Source organism: Nematolebias whitei, chromosome 7 (genome assembly GCF_014905685.2).
Source record: "Nematolebias whitei isolate Nwh7 chromosome 7, NemWhi1, whole genome shotgun sequence".
Taxonomy (NCBI): domain Eukaryota; kingdom Metazoa; phylum Chordata; class Actinopteri; order Cyprinodontiformes; family Rivulidae; genus Nematolebias; species Nematolebias whitei.
The window spans coordinates 8,226,499-8,245,947 of NC_056504.1; the positions used below are offsets into that span (position 1 = coordinate 8,226,499).

The window sequence follows — 19,449 nt, forward strand, 5'->3', positions numbered from 1 at the left end:
TATATATATATATATATATATATATATATATATATATATATATATAGTTTCCCCTAATTAGCTTGCCATGGCAGGGTGCTCATCTCATCCATGATTTTTGCTGATGGGGGGGACAGAAACATGTCTGAGCACAGCTTGTACTAACAGTTTTTGAGCGGGGGCGGGGGGCGTTCAGCATGAGGGAAGAGGCAATGTGAGTGCTGCCTTTGGCTTTTTAGCTAGAGAGTCTGGATTTTGCGCCGCTAGCTTAGTGATATGTCAGTGCCGAGTGGGGGTGGGAGGGGCAAGTTCAGTTTGGTAGGCGGGGTGCTCAGTTCTGTTGAAGGGCGGGGCACCCCACCTGTATAATGGTAGGGGAAACACTGTATATGATATTTAATCATTAATAAACTAGTGAACATCCATGACTAAATGTTTGTGTTCTGTGTATTTTTTTATAACTTTATTACTGATGCTGTGCAACACTTCCTTTTCAGATTGATCTCAATAAATCACACACACACAGTAACTTAGCAACGCACTGATGTCACTTCTATAGCTCCTACATGGCTTTAAAAAAAAGCAGCAGCAATCAAGAGTTTTTGATAATAGAGCTGATGAGAACTCACAACAGGCTCAGCTACTGAACCTCTGATTTGTTTATTTGAAGAACGTTGGAGCAAGCTATCCAACGTGTTTCCAGAGCTTTGAACGTGGAGATCATGAACCATTTAATTTTCTACTTTATGGGACAAAAGTGGACATGAATAAGCTGAATCTCAATTTAAAAAAATAGAACAGAAGGGTCCATTAATTTTTCTAAATTATTGTAATTGACAATAAAGTTACAGCTTAAAAAAAAGGAAGAAACGTCTTGGATCTAACATCCAAACACAGTTTTTAATTTCAGAAGATAAATCTGCATCAGTGTGTGGGCCTTTGAGGCGAAATTGGCAGCTTTTATTGGCGCTGAAAAGAAATTCTGAATATAGAAACGCATATTAGCTTTAACATTAAAATTCTGTTCAGATGCATGCATAGAGCTCGACTTCTCACATTCAAGTCCCTTGGGAGGAAACCTCAGACTGTGGGTGTTAACATACAGCAGATGACGGCACTGATGCATTAAAGGAAGGACAGAATAAAACAGAAAGACAAAAATATGATGAAAAAATGGGAGAAATTAAACAAATACCAAAACACAGGGTTTATTTCTCGTATGTCACTGAAAGCTCCTCCATATCTACACCCTTCTTCTGGCCTCAATGGCCTTAATACTCCATGACTTCATCACTCTTCAACGTTTAGGTCCTGACCTTTGTTCCTGGTGATCGGAGCGATGTCTTTGGCAGAAGGAGACAAGCAAAAGATGTGTCCACCTTGGATTCGTCCCTCCGTTTCCACATAGTCCTCGAAGGAGCAGTTAACCCCCACTGACAGATCGGGCACATTACGAGCCTGGAGGACCAGCTACGGAGAAAGAGTGAGTGAGACAATCAGCGCAAGATCAATGGAAGGACATGGTGTACATGGGTTGTTATAAGATATGACACGAGGGTTAATGGGAGTTGGGAGAGATCGGGAAGAGGCTTGGATGTGGGTATGCATGATCGTATAACAAGAATAGAAAACTGTGTGTGAATCTAATTGTCTTTCAGCGGCAGCTTCTGAGAGGTTAATGTTTAAGTGTTACTACGCACAATAAAGTGAATGAAACTTATCATTCAAACCTACATGTTATATTAAAGAGACACTGAAAAAAAACATATTAAACAAAAGACGTTTTAATATAAAGCACATTTCTAATTTTAAATACAAAGTTATATACAAGTAAAGTCGGTTCTTATTTGATAAAGTAGATCAAAACACATCTTGGCAATAAAATATTTTTGCAAACTAAAATATTCTATTCTGGTACTAATTAAATGTGTTATACATTTAATGCTCCATGAAACTAATCTTAAACCGTCTGAAAATGCTCTAATATTAAACAACGTTTCTGGGAAATGTGGATTTATTTCTCGATTCGAGGAACTTAAATTTTCTTACTGGCACCTCCAAAGTTTATCAGTTAGTGCCATATATTTAATTAGAAACATAACTTTTTTGTTTTAATGACTGACTGTTTAAGGGTCTCTTTATGATGTACGATGATTTATGATGTAAGAGCAGCTTCCTGAAGTCTCAGCTGGGGGTATAGAAACTTGTGCGGCTCCAGAAACAACAGAACACTTGACTTATGCTGGCTTTTATCCAAACCAAAACATTATTAAGCTGCAGGCTTCAATTAGCAAATTTTATTACAGAGTTGTGAAAGTCTTTAATTTAGTATTTTTGCTAAATCAAGGGTGCAGACTAAAGCAAGATTTTAATGATGACTTAGAGGAGTGATGCTTTTCTTTTTGTCTAACCTGCTTTAATAAAACATCTGTGGGTTGTATTTCTGTCAGTTTAATCAACAGCAGCTTATATTCACATGTCTGCAGACCAGTACTGTTATGATTAGCATGATGCAAGTACAGTGAGCACAAAAAATGGGTACCACTTTACAATAAGGCTCCCCTTATAAATGGCTAATAAATAGTTTATAGATCTGTTATTAATTCCTCTATAAACACTTTATAAATCATTAATAACTGCTTATTATGCATTAATTAAGGGTGACAGTGAGACAAAACTGACCAGATTCTTGCTAAACAGTGAGCCAATCTGTTCACCTTTATATTTCATCTAATTATTTTAAATATTTCAGATCAAGTTACTACCTTGTGAGCACAATAGGCATTTGAAAACCTAATTTTTGAGCATATATTGTACTTTATCACTGCACAATAAGTATCTACAACTAATATTATATCCTAAAAAAATTGATTAAATGTTTAATATAACAACTCCATATGAAATGTATAGGTGAACAGATTTGGCTCACTATTTGACAAGAAACTGGTCAGTTTTGTCTCTGTCACCCTTAATTTATACACAATAAACAATTATTAATGATTTATAAAATGTTTATAGAGGAATTAATAATGTATCTATAAACTATTTATTAGCATCTATAAGGGGAGCCTTATTGTAAAGTGGTACCCGAAAAAGTTCAACTAAAAAAACTATATTGGAATTGTTCCTAAACTGTTGCTTTAAGTCAAACTAGCCCCTCAGGTTTTTAGTCTAAAGGCTAAAAATGAAACCACGGCGTTATTTAAAGGTATGAGAACGCGTACCTGGACTTCAGACATCGTGACAGATATATTTCTTGGCTGCACAGTCAGCTCCACGCACTGTCTCTGGTCAGACGCAAACCTCTGAGGCTCCCCTGCTCGTTCACAACGGTCCTTACGAGAACATCTGGGGAGCAGAAGAGGGACGAGAAGTAAGTGGGGGCAGAAGAAATAAAGGAAATATCATAGCAACTGATAAAGAGGCAAAGCAGACAATAGAACAGAGGAATCCAGATTTTAGAGTCGAACATAGGGAAGAGGAAAAAGTAGAGTTCAGCTAATTTTACAATAACATTACGATGATAAACATGCACAGCCATCAGCGTCACACAGAAATGAGAGCAATAATAAAAGACAAATAGGCTAATAGCTTCTCCCAGCCATTACTGTAGGACTTTACATCACCACCTTATTGGCCTTGACATCTGTGTAAAAACTGCATAGCAACATGAACATCCAGTCCACTCCTCCTTTTTACACTGTACAGGCCCTTTCTAAATCAGACTTCTCTAGAGATATACAGGCAATCTTCAAAATATCTCTGCACCACAAAATGATGCAATTCATAACAGACGTCTATCGACCCCCTCCTCTCCCTCCCAGCCTATTACAAACTAAATGATAGGGCTGAAAAATCAGCATATGGCTCGCTTTTGTGGCAGTTTTACTATTAGCTATTCATAATGCATTTGCTTCACCTTCGCGCTAACAACAACTGGTCCCAGCGGTGTGAGGAAAGTGCTGATGTGGCGCTCTGAGAGGCCTTAATAACACAGCAGAGGCAAAAAATAATGCTAACTGCCTTCTTCGTACAGCAGCTCTCCCATTCCCTAGTTTAGTTAGCCTTCACTCACGCTCAGGAAGAAAGCGTTGTCGCCAACCACTCCCTTGTGAATTACTGACACACAAAATGGCTGTAGCAGGAAAGAATAAAGGTATGCACATGTTTTCTCATTATGAAGCTCTTTTCCTTTTTCAGTTCTTGTAGTGAGTGACTTTGCAACAGTGGTAATGAAGTCTGCTCTTTTATATAAAAACACCTGTGTGTTTTGTCCATTTTCCCTTTAATTCTACTGCTAATTACAAGTACCACAACTCCTGCAAAGATGAGGACTGAAGTACCGCAAGGGGCAGCTATGTTTACAAACGATGAATATCTTACACACTGAAGACAGTTCTTTGAATTACATCAGTTTGGAAAAATAAAAAAGTTAAATTCTGACTGAATTAAAAATGAACTGCTCCTTCACGCATAACAAAAAACAAACTGGATTGCTGCTGTTTTAAAATGACTGCTCTCAAAAAGTTTCAAAGCTCTTTATAAAAATGACATTTTATAAAGCTTTACCACAATAAGTTTTGCATCATTGGTTCTTCTGGCAGAAATATAATATTCCTGCTGGGAATGACTCAGGCTGAAAGAGAAGTGCTACAGCAAGCTGCTGCTGCTGACTGAACTTGCAAATATCAAAATTATATATAAATAGCCATAAAATGCTAAATTGACAGCAGGGTCAAGGTTTAGAAAACAGCCTTTATGTGAACCGTTGTGAAATTTTATAGATTTAAGATCGCAGCAATCCACGTTGATCGTGGCCAGAGTCTGCCTTAGCTCGTCAGCCGGTTCAGAATTAACGTTCTCCAACCTAAGGCTCTTCAAAAAGCTATCTACAGCAGGTAAGATATTAGGTGTTCATAACCTTTCTACAAAATCTTATTTCAAACTACTTAAAAACACACAGGGAACTATATTCTAAGACAGAGGGTCAACTTTAGTTCAGTCCATAGTAACTGTATGTGTAAATTTAGGGATATGTGTTTCCTGAAATGGAGTGTGTGTGCCTTGAGGAAAGGCAGGTTGGTAATCTGTACTGAAAGTTTAATTAATGCATAGGGAGACAGTATTATGCCAAATGCTCAAGGCTTCCTAGACATGTTTTACCATGCTGTCAGCTTTTAATAACATGTAACTAGACTCTCTCTCCTGAGTGTGCACACAAGATTGCACATAGCAAGAGTACATTAAGACTGCCTATCGGCACATTTCCATGAGAAAGGTTTAATTTAGTAAACATAGTGTGACTATAAAAGTCAGATTTAACAGATTCCCAACCTTACACAACATTAAGGTAAACAAAACCTAACATAAAACTAACAGCAACGCTTGAAGTGAAAAAAATACTGAGAAACTATTATCTAAATACATTCCATCAATAGGTGTTTTTTTTTTTTTTTTTACATAAAATCTAAGTGATGTTTGACATTTTGTCAGATTATAACGTATGGATATATAGCATGGTACATTTTATTTTTGATGAATACAAAACTGAATTTCAAAATACAAACGTTTCAAGGAAAAAAAAGGGTTTTAGCTTAATTTCAAGCCATAACTGTCAAAAAAGCAATTTTTCAATGTTTTGGATTTGCAGTTTTTGTACATGTGTATCATCTATGCTAAAAAAACAAACACTAAATACACATTCATTACCAAAAGTGTACCTCACATTTTGTAATAAATGAGCTAAATCAGCTGAGCCAGGTTTTGTTGCCAACAATCACGAGTCCTTTGTAGACAATCGAACCTTTGAGTATACTTTGGACCGTCTCGGCACGCAATAGATATTGAGTTGGTAGAACTATCACTGAATGTAAACAGTCAGAGAAAACACAATGCAATCAGAAACCCAAGGTCAAAAGCAAACAGGAAGAAAGAAACGGCAACTAAAAATTTTAAGAACGGGAATCGACAAAAATAAGGTAATTTTGGGGGAGGAATTTAAGTGTTGGAGAGTGTTAAAATAAATTGTTGGCACTGAGAGAATGTGAAAATGAGCTGTGTCAAGATATTCTAAACTCTTACGGGAGAAGTTCTGCTAATAATCATAACTGATTGTCAAATTTATTTGTAAATGAGTGGTACACCAATGTCCCCCGTTGCTGAGGGATTTGAATGGTGAAGGTTTGTAGGTTTCAAGTTGAGTTGTTCATGTATTCTGGACTGGAGTTGAACAGGGAATGCAAGTAAACCTTAATAATGATTAAGGTGCAAGGTATTCATGGCTGCCCGTTGTCACTGATTCTGTTCATAACTTTTATGGACAAAATTTCTCGGTGCAGCCAGAGGGCGGAGGGATTCCGGTCCGGTGGCCTCAGGATTCCATCTCTGCTCTTTGCAGATGATGTGGTCGTGTTGGCGTCATCGTGCCGTGATCTTCAGCTCACTGGAGTGGTTTGCAGCAGAGTGTGAAGCGGCTGGGATAAGAATCAGCACCTCAAAATCTGAGGCCATGGTCCTGAACCGGGAAAGAGTGGATTGCTCTCTTCGAGGTCGAGGGTGAAGTTCTGTCTCAAGTGGAGGAGTTCAAGTATCTCGGGGTTTTGTTCACGAGTGAGGGAAGAATGGAGCGTGAGATAGACAAATTGGTGCAGCATCTGCAGTATTGCGGACTCTGTACCGGTCTGTTGTGGTGAAGAGGGAGCTTAGATGTAAGGCAAAGCTCTCTCTTTACTGGTTGATCTATGTTCCTACCCTCACCTATGGTCACGAGCTCTGGGTAGTGACAGAAAGAATGAGATCATGGATACAGGTGGTTGAAGTGAGTTTCCTCCGCAGGGTAGCTGGACTCTCCCTTAGAGATAGAGTGAGACTTGACTGTGTACACATTTACCACCATGATGTTTTTTTTAACATTGTCAAATTCAAAAATAAAATCTGCTGTGTGATGACATAAAAATCACAGCACATTTAATGTGTGTTCTGTGCACACAGTTTGTATAATATTTGTTATTGTTTTGCAACTGTTTTATTGCTATTAAATAAGACACGAATCTTAAAAACATAAACTAAAATGACAGGCAGTAATAAAACCTGAGAACTTTTACGACCCTCACCGTCTGAGACAGGGCTGTAAAAAGTGCATGCACGCTGACTGTGCAAATGTGAAACAGCATCTATTGGATGTAACTTGACACATAATGAGAGCTTGAACAAAATAATTAGCTGCAATCAACACATTTATTACTTAAAGAGTAGTTAAAAGAGACACAAATCAAGCACTGTTTTTATTTGTCTTGTTTCAAAGCATCCATAAAAAGTTACTTTTCTTGATATATGAAATATGCTAATTTCTTCCAAATGTAAATGTGTACATAGCACAAACACTAAATTGTGTCCTATTTCCGTGGTTTCAAAGAATCTGTGTATGTGGATGCAAGATAATGACTTAGCTTCCACTCTGGGAAGATTGGCTCCTTTCAGAAATATTTGTTGGAAAGAAGAATGAGGTGCATATCAAGGGTGTACCAGAGAGAAGTGTTACTCTGTGCTTGAGTTCGTGTGCAGCACTTACACATTGTGGAGAACACACCAACCACAGTGGGGGTCTCTTGAGCCCAAACACTCCCCACAAGTGGTGTACTGCTCACAGCTCTCAACTGGAACTCTCACCACCTACAGAGAAAGAGAAATCAGAGACGGTGTTCAAAGAGGAACAATCAGTGTCCTTGTAATCAAACCAAACATAAACAGTTCATTCAAACTGATTTTGACAGATCATCAGACTCGGTTTGAATGTTGTAATCTGCATACAGAGCACGTTTAAGTCCTTGGGCATGCATCTGAGAGCAAAAATGTGAGAATTATGTATGTGCATCTTGTGTGTTCTGGTGAGCAATTCCAGGTTCATCGGTGTGTGACAGCCTTCAGTCAAGCATGTTACATGTGAGGCCTTGCAGTGCATGCTGGGACACCAGAAAGGTGGCTGTAGCAACAGCAGTTAATTGACAGATGACCTCAAAAACCAACAGGATGCAGAGGAGAAGGACAGACCTCAACCTGTGTTTGGGCGTGCGGGCTTGTATTAGAGAGAAAATGCACGGGTCTTTACAGAGCCTTTGCAACAAGTCCTTGTTGCATCACTGTGACAGGACTCTGTGTGTGTGTGTGTGTGTGGGGGGGGGGGTTACGCGTGTGTGTGTGTGTTGCCCAAGACACGCTGTATTCTAGATGATAGGCTACAGATGTTACCTACGAAACAAGATCAAGTGTGGAAGTTTAGTCCCCCACTTCAGTTTAAGGTGTTGACAGATGGTTCACAACAAAGCCCCAGTGCGCCTTAAAGTGTGTGTGAGTGTGTGTTTCAAGATTTTCACAAGAGATCGAGTGTGTTTAGAGGTGTGACAGGCAGATTGCTAGCATATGCTCACTAAGCTAGTGTGCCACAAAAATAGGCATGTGATTGAATGGGCACATGTGCTGCAAGTGTCAGCACTACATTTAACTTTTCTTTACCCAAGAGCCCCAAACTGACGAGTAGCTTGATCTCCATTTTCATCATGCGAGTGTGAGAGTGAAAGAGTATGCATCAACTGGAGTTGTTTTAGGATGGCAGCAATCCACTTTGGTCTCAACACTGCTCAGACTACAGGCTAGACCAGGGGTGTCCAAAGTGAGGCACATGGGTCATTTACAGCAATTTGAGGGATTTTGTGTGGTCCACAACTAGAAAATTAAGACTGGTATAATTTGGCCCATGGCCTTGAGTGGTTGACGTAGATTGACCTTTTTAGAAATGATGTGGGTGACATTTCATAAATATTAGGTTTAACAAAATAAAAATGGATTAAAATACATTTTGAAGCAGCAATCCCAGAAAATGCTCGTCCAAGAATCTACGGCTGAGCCACATAACCCATTTTTAGCAACTGTGCTTAAAGAAGTCACACTTTTGTACCGGAGAATAGACTAAAATGCATTTACCAAGCACAAAAAAACAACTGATTCAACAAATCAAACAAACTGAATGCTTTTCTTTAAAAAAAAGGTTAATAAATGTTAGCAAGGCTTTTAGAACTCCTTTTGCACCAAAATTAGCATACGTTACTTTTGTCATTTCCCCAAAATACTATTTTTGTGGGTGTCAGTCGTCTAAAATGACAATGAATAAGTTCTAAAGATTTATACATTTAAAAATCCAAAATAAATTTCATGGCCCGCAAGTATTTTAAACTTGAAGATTTTGGCTTGTGTATCAAAAGGTTTGGATTTCACTGTGCTACTCTCTGATCAAAATAAAAAATGTTTCTTCAAACCAAGGTTGTTTAAGGAGCTATTTAAACTGGGAAGACATTGTTTGTAATAGGACCCCACTTCAAATGAGCTGAACTATTTATTTAAGAATGGTTTTTAAAAAACACACGAGAGGGTCTGCCAGCTGGTCAGTGGGTAAAACAATCAACAACCTGTCTCTTGGCAATACATTTAGAACATGAGCAAATACACGTGCACACCATGAGAGTCTTGAAAAGATGAGCACTTAAGTGATCTCTCTTTTATGAAGCAAGGGTTGAAGGGAAGCAAAGCAACGTATGGAAGTAATGAGAGAAACAAATGGAGGTACAGAAGCAGAGAACTGGTGTAAGCTGCAAGACAGAAACCAGGTGGACAAAATAATTTAGATGCAAAATATTGAACTAGGCTTGGGATTATTTTATGAACACAGAGTGCAACTTGTATCTGAGGTCAGCCTGACATGATGAAACTAGTCTTTGCTCTGAGAGCCTCTCAGGCTTTTCAGAAGCTTATGAATAGAGTTGGCAAAAAGAAAACTAGACACTGCCACCATACTTATCTCTTTTGTGGATCGCTTAAGTACTGTAGATACTGTGCACCCTTAAATGTGCACGGTATCTATTAATTTCCTTTACAATCTATGTTCATTCTGTCTGCCCACAATCATCATACTTCCTGGAACATCTCATTCATTCATTTTATAGGCAGAAACAAGTAGTAACTCCTTTGGTCTAAAGTCGATATGGAACTCCGTACAGTAGCTTTTTAGCTGGCTTCAAGCCCAGTGCAAAAGACAGATGAAATGATGCAAATGAGCAATGAAATGGGGCTGGAGGGGAAGAGAGGGGGAGGTCATCTACTGGAAGTGCAGGCTGGATGGATGAATAGAGGAGAGGTGTAATTGAAGACACACGCAAGGTGAATTGGCAAGGACATTTTACTGAGTAGATGAGATATGGTAGCAGACGCCTGCTATGTGTTACTGTCAAACGGAACATGAGTCGAGTTCTCTTCTGAACAAACGATGAAAGGAGGATGAAATTAGGTGCTGGAGTGTGATTATACAAGGAGGACAGTAGAGGAAAGGAGCATGCCTGAATGGACAGATGATGGATATGAGACTGAGAGCAAGAGGACATCCCTCAGAATGTCTCATATACTTTTTGGTTTAACAAAGAAAGAGAAAGAAAATAGAAGAGCATGAGGAAAGTGCGTATTCCTAATATAATCATTGTGTCATCCCATTTCAACTTCTTTTGCCATAAATCATTCTGACTGTGATTAAGGACAATGGTCTATATGAATCATGCTAAAATTGTAAGTCCTTGGTGAGCTGGCATAATCTCATCACTGTCCTGTGTAATGATAGTGTTGGCCACAATTGTTCCAGAGTTCACAGTGGTGAAGACTTTGCGCCCTATTTTAGTGGTGGTGGCAATATGCTGTTAATGTGGCGGGGGAACCTATCATCGTTGCTTTTCCCAGTGGGGATATAAAATACTGTGAGCTGGGAAAGAACTAACTGAAAAGGAGATCCAAAAAATGTGTGTGTGTTGGGAATACAGCCTAACCACCAACACACACACTTCCTCACCCTTTCCCACTTCCTGTCCTTCTCGATGGCTCTTTTAATGAAAGTCAATTCCAGACAGTGCAGCACATTACTCCTTTAAATGACCTTATAAACTAAGCCCGCCACCTCCTCTTTCTCCTCAGCCATGTTCTTATTAGGGGTCTAAGCATAGGGGTCCAAGGCAGAGAAACACAGCTGCAAAAGCAGCAGCATTTCCATGCATCCAGCCAGGCATGGAACCCAAATGAAACTGTTCCGTTTATTACCATTATTATATTTTCTTTTTGTTTTTTTTCTTCTGTAAATAAAAATCTTGCTGCAGCCCAAATGTAAGTAGTGCTAAGATGATATTAACATGGTAGTAATTATGTCCTGTGCATATGGCAGAGAAAAATACTCAGACATGTCCATCGTGTTGTATAGACCTTTAGGACATGGCCCTAAGCTAATATCTCAAAGATAATATTTGATAAGTGAAGTGGCCGTGTCCTATAGCATCTCAAAGAATATTTTTCACAAAATCAGTTATGGAGCATAAACTGTCAGAGATTTTGAAGTTTTTCAAAGGAACAAATTAAGTGTGCTAAATGTTACATAATATTTAAAAACTTACCAACATCAACAGACTGTGTAGGTGGTGGTACAGTTATGGTCAAAACCTGAAGATCTGTAACTCCAAAATTCTAACCCCATCTTTGAATAAGTGGTTGCAAATCACTGTGAAATTTGTCAGAAATATTTAATCAGGCTATTTTGATCACAAAATTGATTTTTTTGGGGGCACAAAAATCTATATCAGACATGAAAACTATTGCAGACGCTTGGTTAGGCTAGGAACATCTGTGCTCAGTATGGAGTTTCCCTTTTAAACTAGGAGACTCCACCAGCGATCATGAAGAATGGCATGCCTTAATGTTTGTGTGTGGTGAAGAGGGGGGCTGTTTTATGGATTGACTATGTGCCCCTTCCTATTTGCTCTGGTGATTGTCAGACTAACAGGAATACCCATGGACTGCAATGTTTGCAGACGACATTGTGATTTGTGGTGAAAAGAGGGAACAAGTGGAACAGAACTAAAAGAAGTATGTTCTTGATAGAAGAGGAACAATAGTCTGCTGTTGCAAGACAGCCCATGCATGTGAATGAAATGGAGGCAGGTGGAACAGTGAGGCTACAAGGAGCAGAGGTGACAAAGGTGTAGGACTTCAAGTACTTAGGGTCGACTGTCCAGAAAAACTGAGTGTGGCAAAGAGGTTAATAAGAGTGTCCAGACAGGATGGAGTGGATGGACAAGTTTCAGATATGATTTGAGACAAAAAGATGGTAGCAAATGTAAATATATATACACACAAAAGAGCGATATGACCAGTGGGACTGACAAAAAGACAGAAGAAATAACTGGAAGTGGCAGAGCTGAAAATGTTAACGATGACATGGAGGTAGTTGGAGTGAAGACCAAGGACACAGAGGACAGAGTGAGATGAAGAAGGGTGACTTGCTGTGGAGACCCATGAAAATGACAAAGTTTAAAGAAGAAAGATAATGAAGGCTTTGACAAAAAATAAATTAAAAAAAGCGGCTGAGACCATAAGTCCTCCTTAAGACTGTATTTTTTTCCCCTAATCAAATTTCAAGTCTGTTGTACTCAATGTTGAAGGAGTTCTGCGGGTGAGATTAGTCAGGGTCAACAAGCATCAAGTGGCTTGGACCCCAGTAATAACCGATTGCAGTTCTAGTTTACAATAGCATCTGCTGCTACACAGTTCCCCTTCTTTGTTGCTTCTTCTGATGTCAAACCCTGAGCATATTGTGATGTCACAACTTCTTTCTGTAATGAAACTTTCTACATTCCTCCAACCTGTTTTTACAGAGCACTGTCACCTGTCTCTAAACATTCAGCTAACAGGCTGTGTGTGCAGTGGTCACAAGCCCTCCCTAAAACCCAAAGGAACCATAAAGCTTTCAGTGCAGCTTTACATTGGTTGTAAAATCTCAAGACATAAAAGGATTGGCGTTGTTGGAGGTTCCTTTATTTAACATTCAAATACAGAGAGGGTACTTGAGTAGAAGAAGAGGGGGAGGTAGTAAGTATGGCTACAGATCTGCACTGGGTCATAAATAACCCCCTGCCTCCCTGCTGGATTTGTTCAATAAAACTTGACCTCAAAAGGCTGTGGTGCTGCAGTTCAGTATGAAAAGGAGCTACAGGTGCTGGTCATAAAATTAGAATATCATGAAAAAGGTTATTTATTTCAGTAATTCCGTTCAAAAAGTGAAACTTGTATATTATATTCATTCGTTACACACAGACTGATATATTTCAAATGTTTATTTATGTTAATGTTGATGATTATAACTGACAACTAATGAAAATCCCAAATTCAGTATCTCAGAAAATTAGATTATTACTTAAGACCAAGTTGTCCTGACTTTTTTCTTTAGAATTCTCTGATATAACTCAGAATTCATTGTTTCATCAATGATGGCAAACCGTCCTGGCCCAGATGCGGCAAAACAGACCAAACCATGATACTACCACCACCATGTTTCACAGATGGGATAAGGTTTTTAATGCAGGAATGCAGTTTTCCTTTATCCAAACATAACACTTTTCATTTAAACCAGAACATTCTATTTTGGTCCCATCTGTCCACAAAGCATTCTTCCAACAGTCTTCTGGCTTTTCCACGTGATTTTTAGCAAACTGCAGACGAGCAGCAATGGTCTTTTTGGGGAGAGCAGTGTCTTTCTCCTTCAACCCTGCCATGCACACCATTGTTGTTCAGTGTTCTTCTGATGGTGGACTCATGAACATGAACGTTAGTCGATGTGAGAGAGGCCTTCAGTTGCTTAGAAGTTACCCTGGGGTCATCTGTGACCTCGCTGACCATTACAGCCTTGTTCTTGGAGTGATCTTTGTTGGTCCAGCACTCCTGGAGACCATAACAATGTCTGACTGTGAATTGGTGGAGTCCAAACTCTTTAGGGATAGTTTTCTAACATTTTTCAGTCTGATGAGCGTCTCCTTTGTTTCTACCATGATACACTTCCACAAACATGTTGTGAAGAACAAACTTTGATAGATCCCTGTTCTTTAAATCAAACGGGGAGCCCACTCACACCTGATCATCATCCCACTGATTAAAAACACCTGACTAATTTCATCTTCAAATGTTTTAATGTTTTGATGTTTAGGTCATATTTATGTAGAAATATAGAAAATTCTAAAGGGTTCACAAACTTTCAAGCACCATTGTAAATATAAACTTAAAGATTTACTTTGTTAAAAACATTCCACTAGCAATGCACAAAGATTAATAAATAAAAAACACTGTCAAAAAAGTTTCATGTTTTGTGTATTAAGATCCAAAAATAGAATCAAAAAAGGAAATTAGATTTTAAAAATGCATTTGCATAAATGTCATTAAAGCAAATGTGTATCTCAGTACATAAAGTAAAACTATCCAATTATTTGGATTATGAGATAAAAACAAATTTTCAATTCAAGACACTATTAAAGGTAAAAATAATGAAATAATGTACCTTTTGTTTCTTGTTTTTTTATTTTAATTTAATAATTTTTTTTGCTTTTTATTTTGTATCAGGGCTTTGATTTCTGGAAAATTTTACAATTTTTTTAATTATAAATAAGAAAAGGGCAGGTTATACATGACTGTTTTTATTACCATTTTACAATAAGACTAGACTTGTAAAGTATTTTAAAAAGTATTTTACTTGGTTATTGAAAAAAATAGTATACTGTCTGTACAGCATTTATTTACAGTTTCAAAACATAAAAAGTGACACAGTAACTTGTGACATAATTGAGTTGTTTTGGACCAAAAAGTGAGCGAATATTATTTTTACCTTCAGTATATTAGTATATCCACTCGATGAACTAGTTATCAAATATCAGAACTGCCTTCAGAAGGTAATGTGACACATATGAGGAATGTAAGACTAGCAAAAAGATAACATTACATTCATTACAGTAAGTTTCTTTCAGCTGCTCCCTTGTAAGGGGTCACCACAGCGAGCAAACTCACAAGTCAAGAAACTTTGGCAACTGTTTTATGTCAGAAGCCCTTCCTGACGCAACCTAGGCTCGAACCCACAACCTCGTGATTACAAGACCACGACACTGACCATCAAGGTACCACATAAAAGTATAGTGCCAAATAATGTCTAATACTAGGGGTGCACCGATTGCAGTTTTCTGGCCGATCACCGATTTCTAAAAAGTCTGGCCTGCCGACTCCGATTTTAGCCGATACTGATTTTGTTTAATAAGCGACACCGTCAGGTGTTATAACGTCACAATGCACCTTCAATTTTCCAATCTTATTTTATTGAAAAGCATGCCCTTGAACAATATCCTAGAAACAATACAAACTTGTTTTAACTGGCCACGAGGTAGTGCTCTGAAATATAAATGAAGTTCAGACAACTGTTGTTAAAAATAAAAAAAAAATTAAAAATCGGTAAAATCGACTTCTCGTGCAAGTATTGGCCGATTTTCGATTTCCCAAAATTAAAGAAATTGGGACCGATAAATCGCGCACCCCTATCTAATACATATGAAAAGCGTTAAATGTTAAATTTAAAAGTGTTCACAACTTTATTTCAACAAAACTATTAAATATAAATCTTTATTGAGAGTAGTCTTATTGTAAAAAAGTACACGTTTTTTATTCTTTCTGCACTTTTTGTCCACTCATGAATTGTGTGTAATTTTGTTTGAGTTTTGTGTTTAAGATTGGTTATTATTTGTATTTTAGGACAAATCAGAAATAACAAATGGAATCTTTCTGCAAATACTTTTAGGAAAAGTGCATGCCAGTGAGTGAGTATTTTATCATTTTCTTTAACTGCATTTAAGACAATAACAAAATGACAAATGAGCTCAACTTAAATCAAACTTTTGAAGATCTTACAGATTTTGTAAACCAGCCAACAGCTTGGTGACAATAAAGAGGGATCACAGGAAGAAAGTGCAATTTCCATCTGTCATCATTTCTCCACCAGCTCCTCTCTGTGAAGTGTATTAACCATATCATTTCTTTAACCAACTCCTATTTTCAAACTCCAGATTCAACCCAAGTGGTCAGTGAAAAAATGTTTAGCGCAAAAACGGAGGAATCATTACATTTCTACAAAGCTACTAAATACTTCTGCATGACAGAGAAACTGACATGACGACAAACACAACTGGACTTTGTTCGCACGGATGGAGGTCCGGCTGCCAAACATGCTGGGGCTGTTGTGTCTTAGCAGCAACTATCCTTGACGCTGGCATTCCTTTCCGTGGCATCAGTGCATCAAGCCAACAAATATTCCTTAGAATTGTGAACTTCACCGTCACCAAGCTGACCCTTAGGTGTAGTGTCAAGACAAGGTTCTGCACAGTATCCCCGTTCGTCACCTGCTGTGAGCAAGTGTGGGTGTGTATCAGTGTATTTGTGCTAGTGGGGAGTCGTACCAAAGCCTGGGTTAGCATGTGCGCATTGACTGGATTGTAAAGGGTTTACAGGATCAATAACTGGCTAGGCTCGGTTTGATGTGACGACTGATTTGAGATAAGATGGAGAGCGAATAAGACTGGCTGAATTTAGCTCTGACGAAGGAAGGATGTCGATGCAGCTAAAGAAATGGAGGCTGTTTAAAGACTGTGTAGTGGGACAAACAAAGTGACAAAACTGCATCATGCCATGGTCTGTTCTATTAAAAAAAAACTCCTGCTGCCACTTCCAATTTGCTGAATGATGTCCAAATACTATAATCCAAAGATGGTACTGACAGGTGTCTCCTGCAAACCCGTTTTATTAAATTATGTTTTTATGTCTCGCAGTGGAAGAAAATAGTCCCCACGCTGATAGTTGTGAGATCTTGTTTTCTGTCTGACAACTCTCTCCCTACAGCATTTGCACCTACTAGCCTCTCTGCCATCCTCACTATCTTTATGTGTCTCAGATTGTGTTTGGTGTGCACTTTCTCCCAGCTGATCAGTTCTGCTTCGTCTCTCCTACAGTAATTCATCTTGTTTATCTTCTTGCTCAATTTTTCAGTTGCCCCTATTGTTCTCCGTTTCTCTCTCTCTCTCTCTCTCCTGAAATACTGTTTTAATTTCATCCGAGTAAAACTACGGGAACAACAAGCAAATAACTTATTTGTCATTTGTGTGGAAACTGCAAGTTCAAAAGGCAATAAAGATTACTACTGTACTCTTGATGATTTTTTAAAGATACCATTGAGGCAGCATCCGCTATAAAGAATGCATAAACACAAAGTTTACCCACAGAGAAAGATAAAAAAAATAAAAAACTAACTAAAAAGTCTTCTCGTGTGGGCAATCATCTTTAAACTAACGGAGAAGCTTCTTCAAATGAAAAACCTTTAGAAAGTGTTCAATTTTTTTTTTTTTACAACAAAGCCACAGATATATACAGTAACCAAACATCCACCATTATCAGGTCTCTCTTGTAAATGAGTCCTCGAGGCTCAATGGGATTAACCTGTTTAAACAAAGGTTGAATGAATCCCAGAGTCCTTTATGAACTTTAACATCCAGACCGAGGTTTTTACTGCATTGTTGCTTAAGCATAAAGTTTATTTGAGCAGAAAATAAAACAACGTAGACTAAAAAAAACAGCCCCAGTAAATCTACACTGAAAATTAGCTACAGAAAATAGTTACAAAAGAGGAAAATAACTGAACAATAAGAAGTGGAGCCTCATTCCTCTTCATGGTGATCATCACCGCATGGCTATTCCCATTACACCCCCCAAAATAAGCTAATCTCAAGATATAGGTCAACATACACCCAGTTTGTGTTCCATCATTTGTTCACAATACTCTGTCCCTCAGAAGTGAAATAAGAGGAACACCAAGACAGACACAGAATGACAGAATAAAAAAAACTGCATAAAACAAACAAAGTGGAACAAAAGAACTGTACAAAGTAAGAAAAATTAATGAGAAAAAGGTAAATGTGGCCAGCTAACACAGGCAGGCCTAGGGGTCTTCTAATTAAGTGAGGATGGGAGAGGCCGTCTGCCTGGTAAATGACTCTGTCACTTTAGTAAATGGACTTGGTGAGGAGTGAGGAGCTACACAACTGGCATTTCCATTAGCACTGCAACCACCACAAACACAGGCAGAGAAAAGCAAAGACGACGGAAAGAAGAGGACAAATTCGGCTTTTCTTACTTTACTCAACTGTTACTCAAAACTACTAAAAACTATCAAGAGCCATGGAGATTTGTGGAGTCAAGATGCAATCGATGTACAGAATAATGTATAAAGAAACTTTCCTCTACGTTTAAATATTTATATTATACTTGATGTCTGTACGCTGTGAGTGCTTGAAACCAAAGATTTCTTGTTTGTGCACACAAACGTGGTCAATGAAAGTTATTCTGGTTCTGATTCTATTAATACATACAAATATGATTTATGTGTAAAACTAATGCCTAAAGCTTACCCAAACAGTAATAAATTGAAAGATCAAGGATCAGAAAACTGAGTTCTATTTTCAAAATTGCTCAACATCTTTAGAAACCGTTTCATGATTTAGGAAAGTCTTTGTTTAAAAAGAGTGACGTTGCTAAAGCCAACGCTGTGCAATTGTGTGAAGTTTAAAGCAGACCTTTAGCCCCAGACCTTCAGCGGCCCCTTACTGACCAGCATGAAATCAAATATTAAAAGTGCTCCATCTGCACACAAATCCAAATGCACTACTGTCAAAATATGCTGTTACTTCTGCATTGGTTTTATTTTGAAGGCCACCGCTGTGTATTTATTTTTTTTGTAGCTTTGTTAGCACCCACGCACATGGGCTAGCATAATGAGCCTCTGCACTAACAGAGATTTGACTTACCGCAAAAATGTCAGCACATGCTAAAAACAGACCGACACTGAACTGACATGGACCACTAAGTATTTATTTACTGAAGTAAATGACAAAGGAGTGTGCATAGTTTGTAGAGACCAGGTTGCTGTTTCTAACATTATCAGACGGACGTGGAAATAAATTTAGTGAAAACACATTAGAAACTAAACTGTGAAAGCAACAAGACTTTTATAACAAGATCTGAATATTCAGGAACAGAGTCGGCCACAAATAAGTGTGATTTCTCACAAAACTGTAAAAAAATTAAATTCAATACAAAACAGATCAGCCTAAGTTGGGAATCTATCAGTGAGTGTTTGGTGGACGGCTGTGCAAATGTGCCCTGAAAAAAGAAGCTAGAGAACTTTACACAATCAAGAAGGAATATTCAGATATGAAAGTCCTCTTCAGCTCCACCTGTGAACATTCTCAGTAGTGAAGCTCAACAAATCCAGATGCAGATCCTCTCTCACAAGCATCCATTTGTACTTCAACATCTACTTTAGGTAAACAACATGACCTTCATGCAACTGAAGTCTGACAATGGACTTCATCTATATGGTCGACACGCACAGTTGGTAGAGTTGCTGCCTCTCAGCGAGAAAGTCGCCAGATTGAATCCCGGTCGGAGGGCTTTCTGGGTGGAGTTTGTATGTTCTTGTTATGGATGTGTAGATTTTCTCTGGGCACTCCAGTTTCCTCCCACAGACCAAAACCA

The 19,449-nt window shown here is 38.3% G+C and overlaps 1 protein-coding gene across 2 annotated transcripts in view; it reads right to left on the reverse strand.

Annotated features, from left to right (window-relative positions):
- LOC119411689 (plexin-A1) overlaps positions 1 to 19,449 on the reverse strand; it is a 198,504-nt gene that overhangs the window by 98,753 nt on the left and 80,302 nt on the right. For both annotated transcript variants that reach the window (XM_037678600.1, XM_037678599.1), the window contains exons 4-6: positions 7,550 to 7,650; positions 3,204 to 3,327; positions 1,296 to 1,449 (exon numbers count right to left, since the gene is read on the reverse strand). In XM_037678600.1, coding sequence (XP_037534528.1) covers positions 1,296 to 1,449; positions 3,204 to 3,327; positions 7,550 to 7,650 — 379 coding nt within the window. The remainder of the gene's footprint in view (positions 1 to 1,295; positions 1,450 to 3,203; positions 3,328 to 7,549; positions 7,651 to 19,449) is intronic.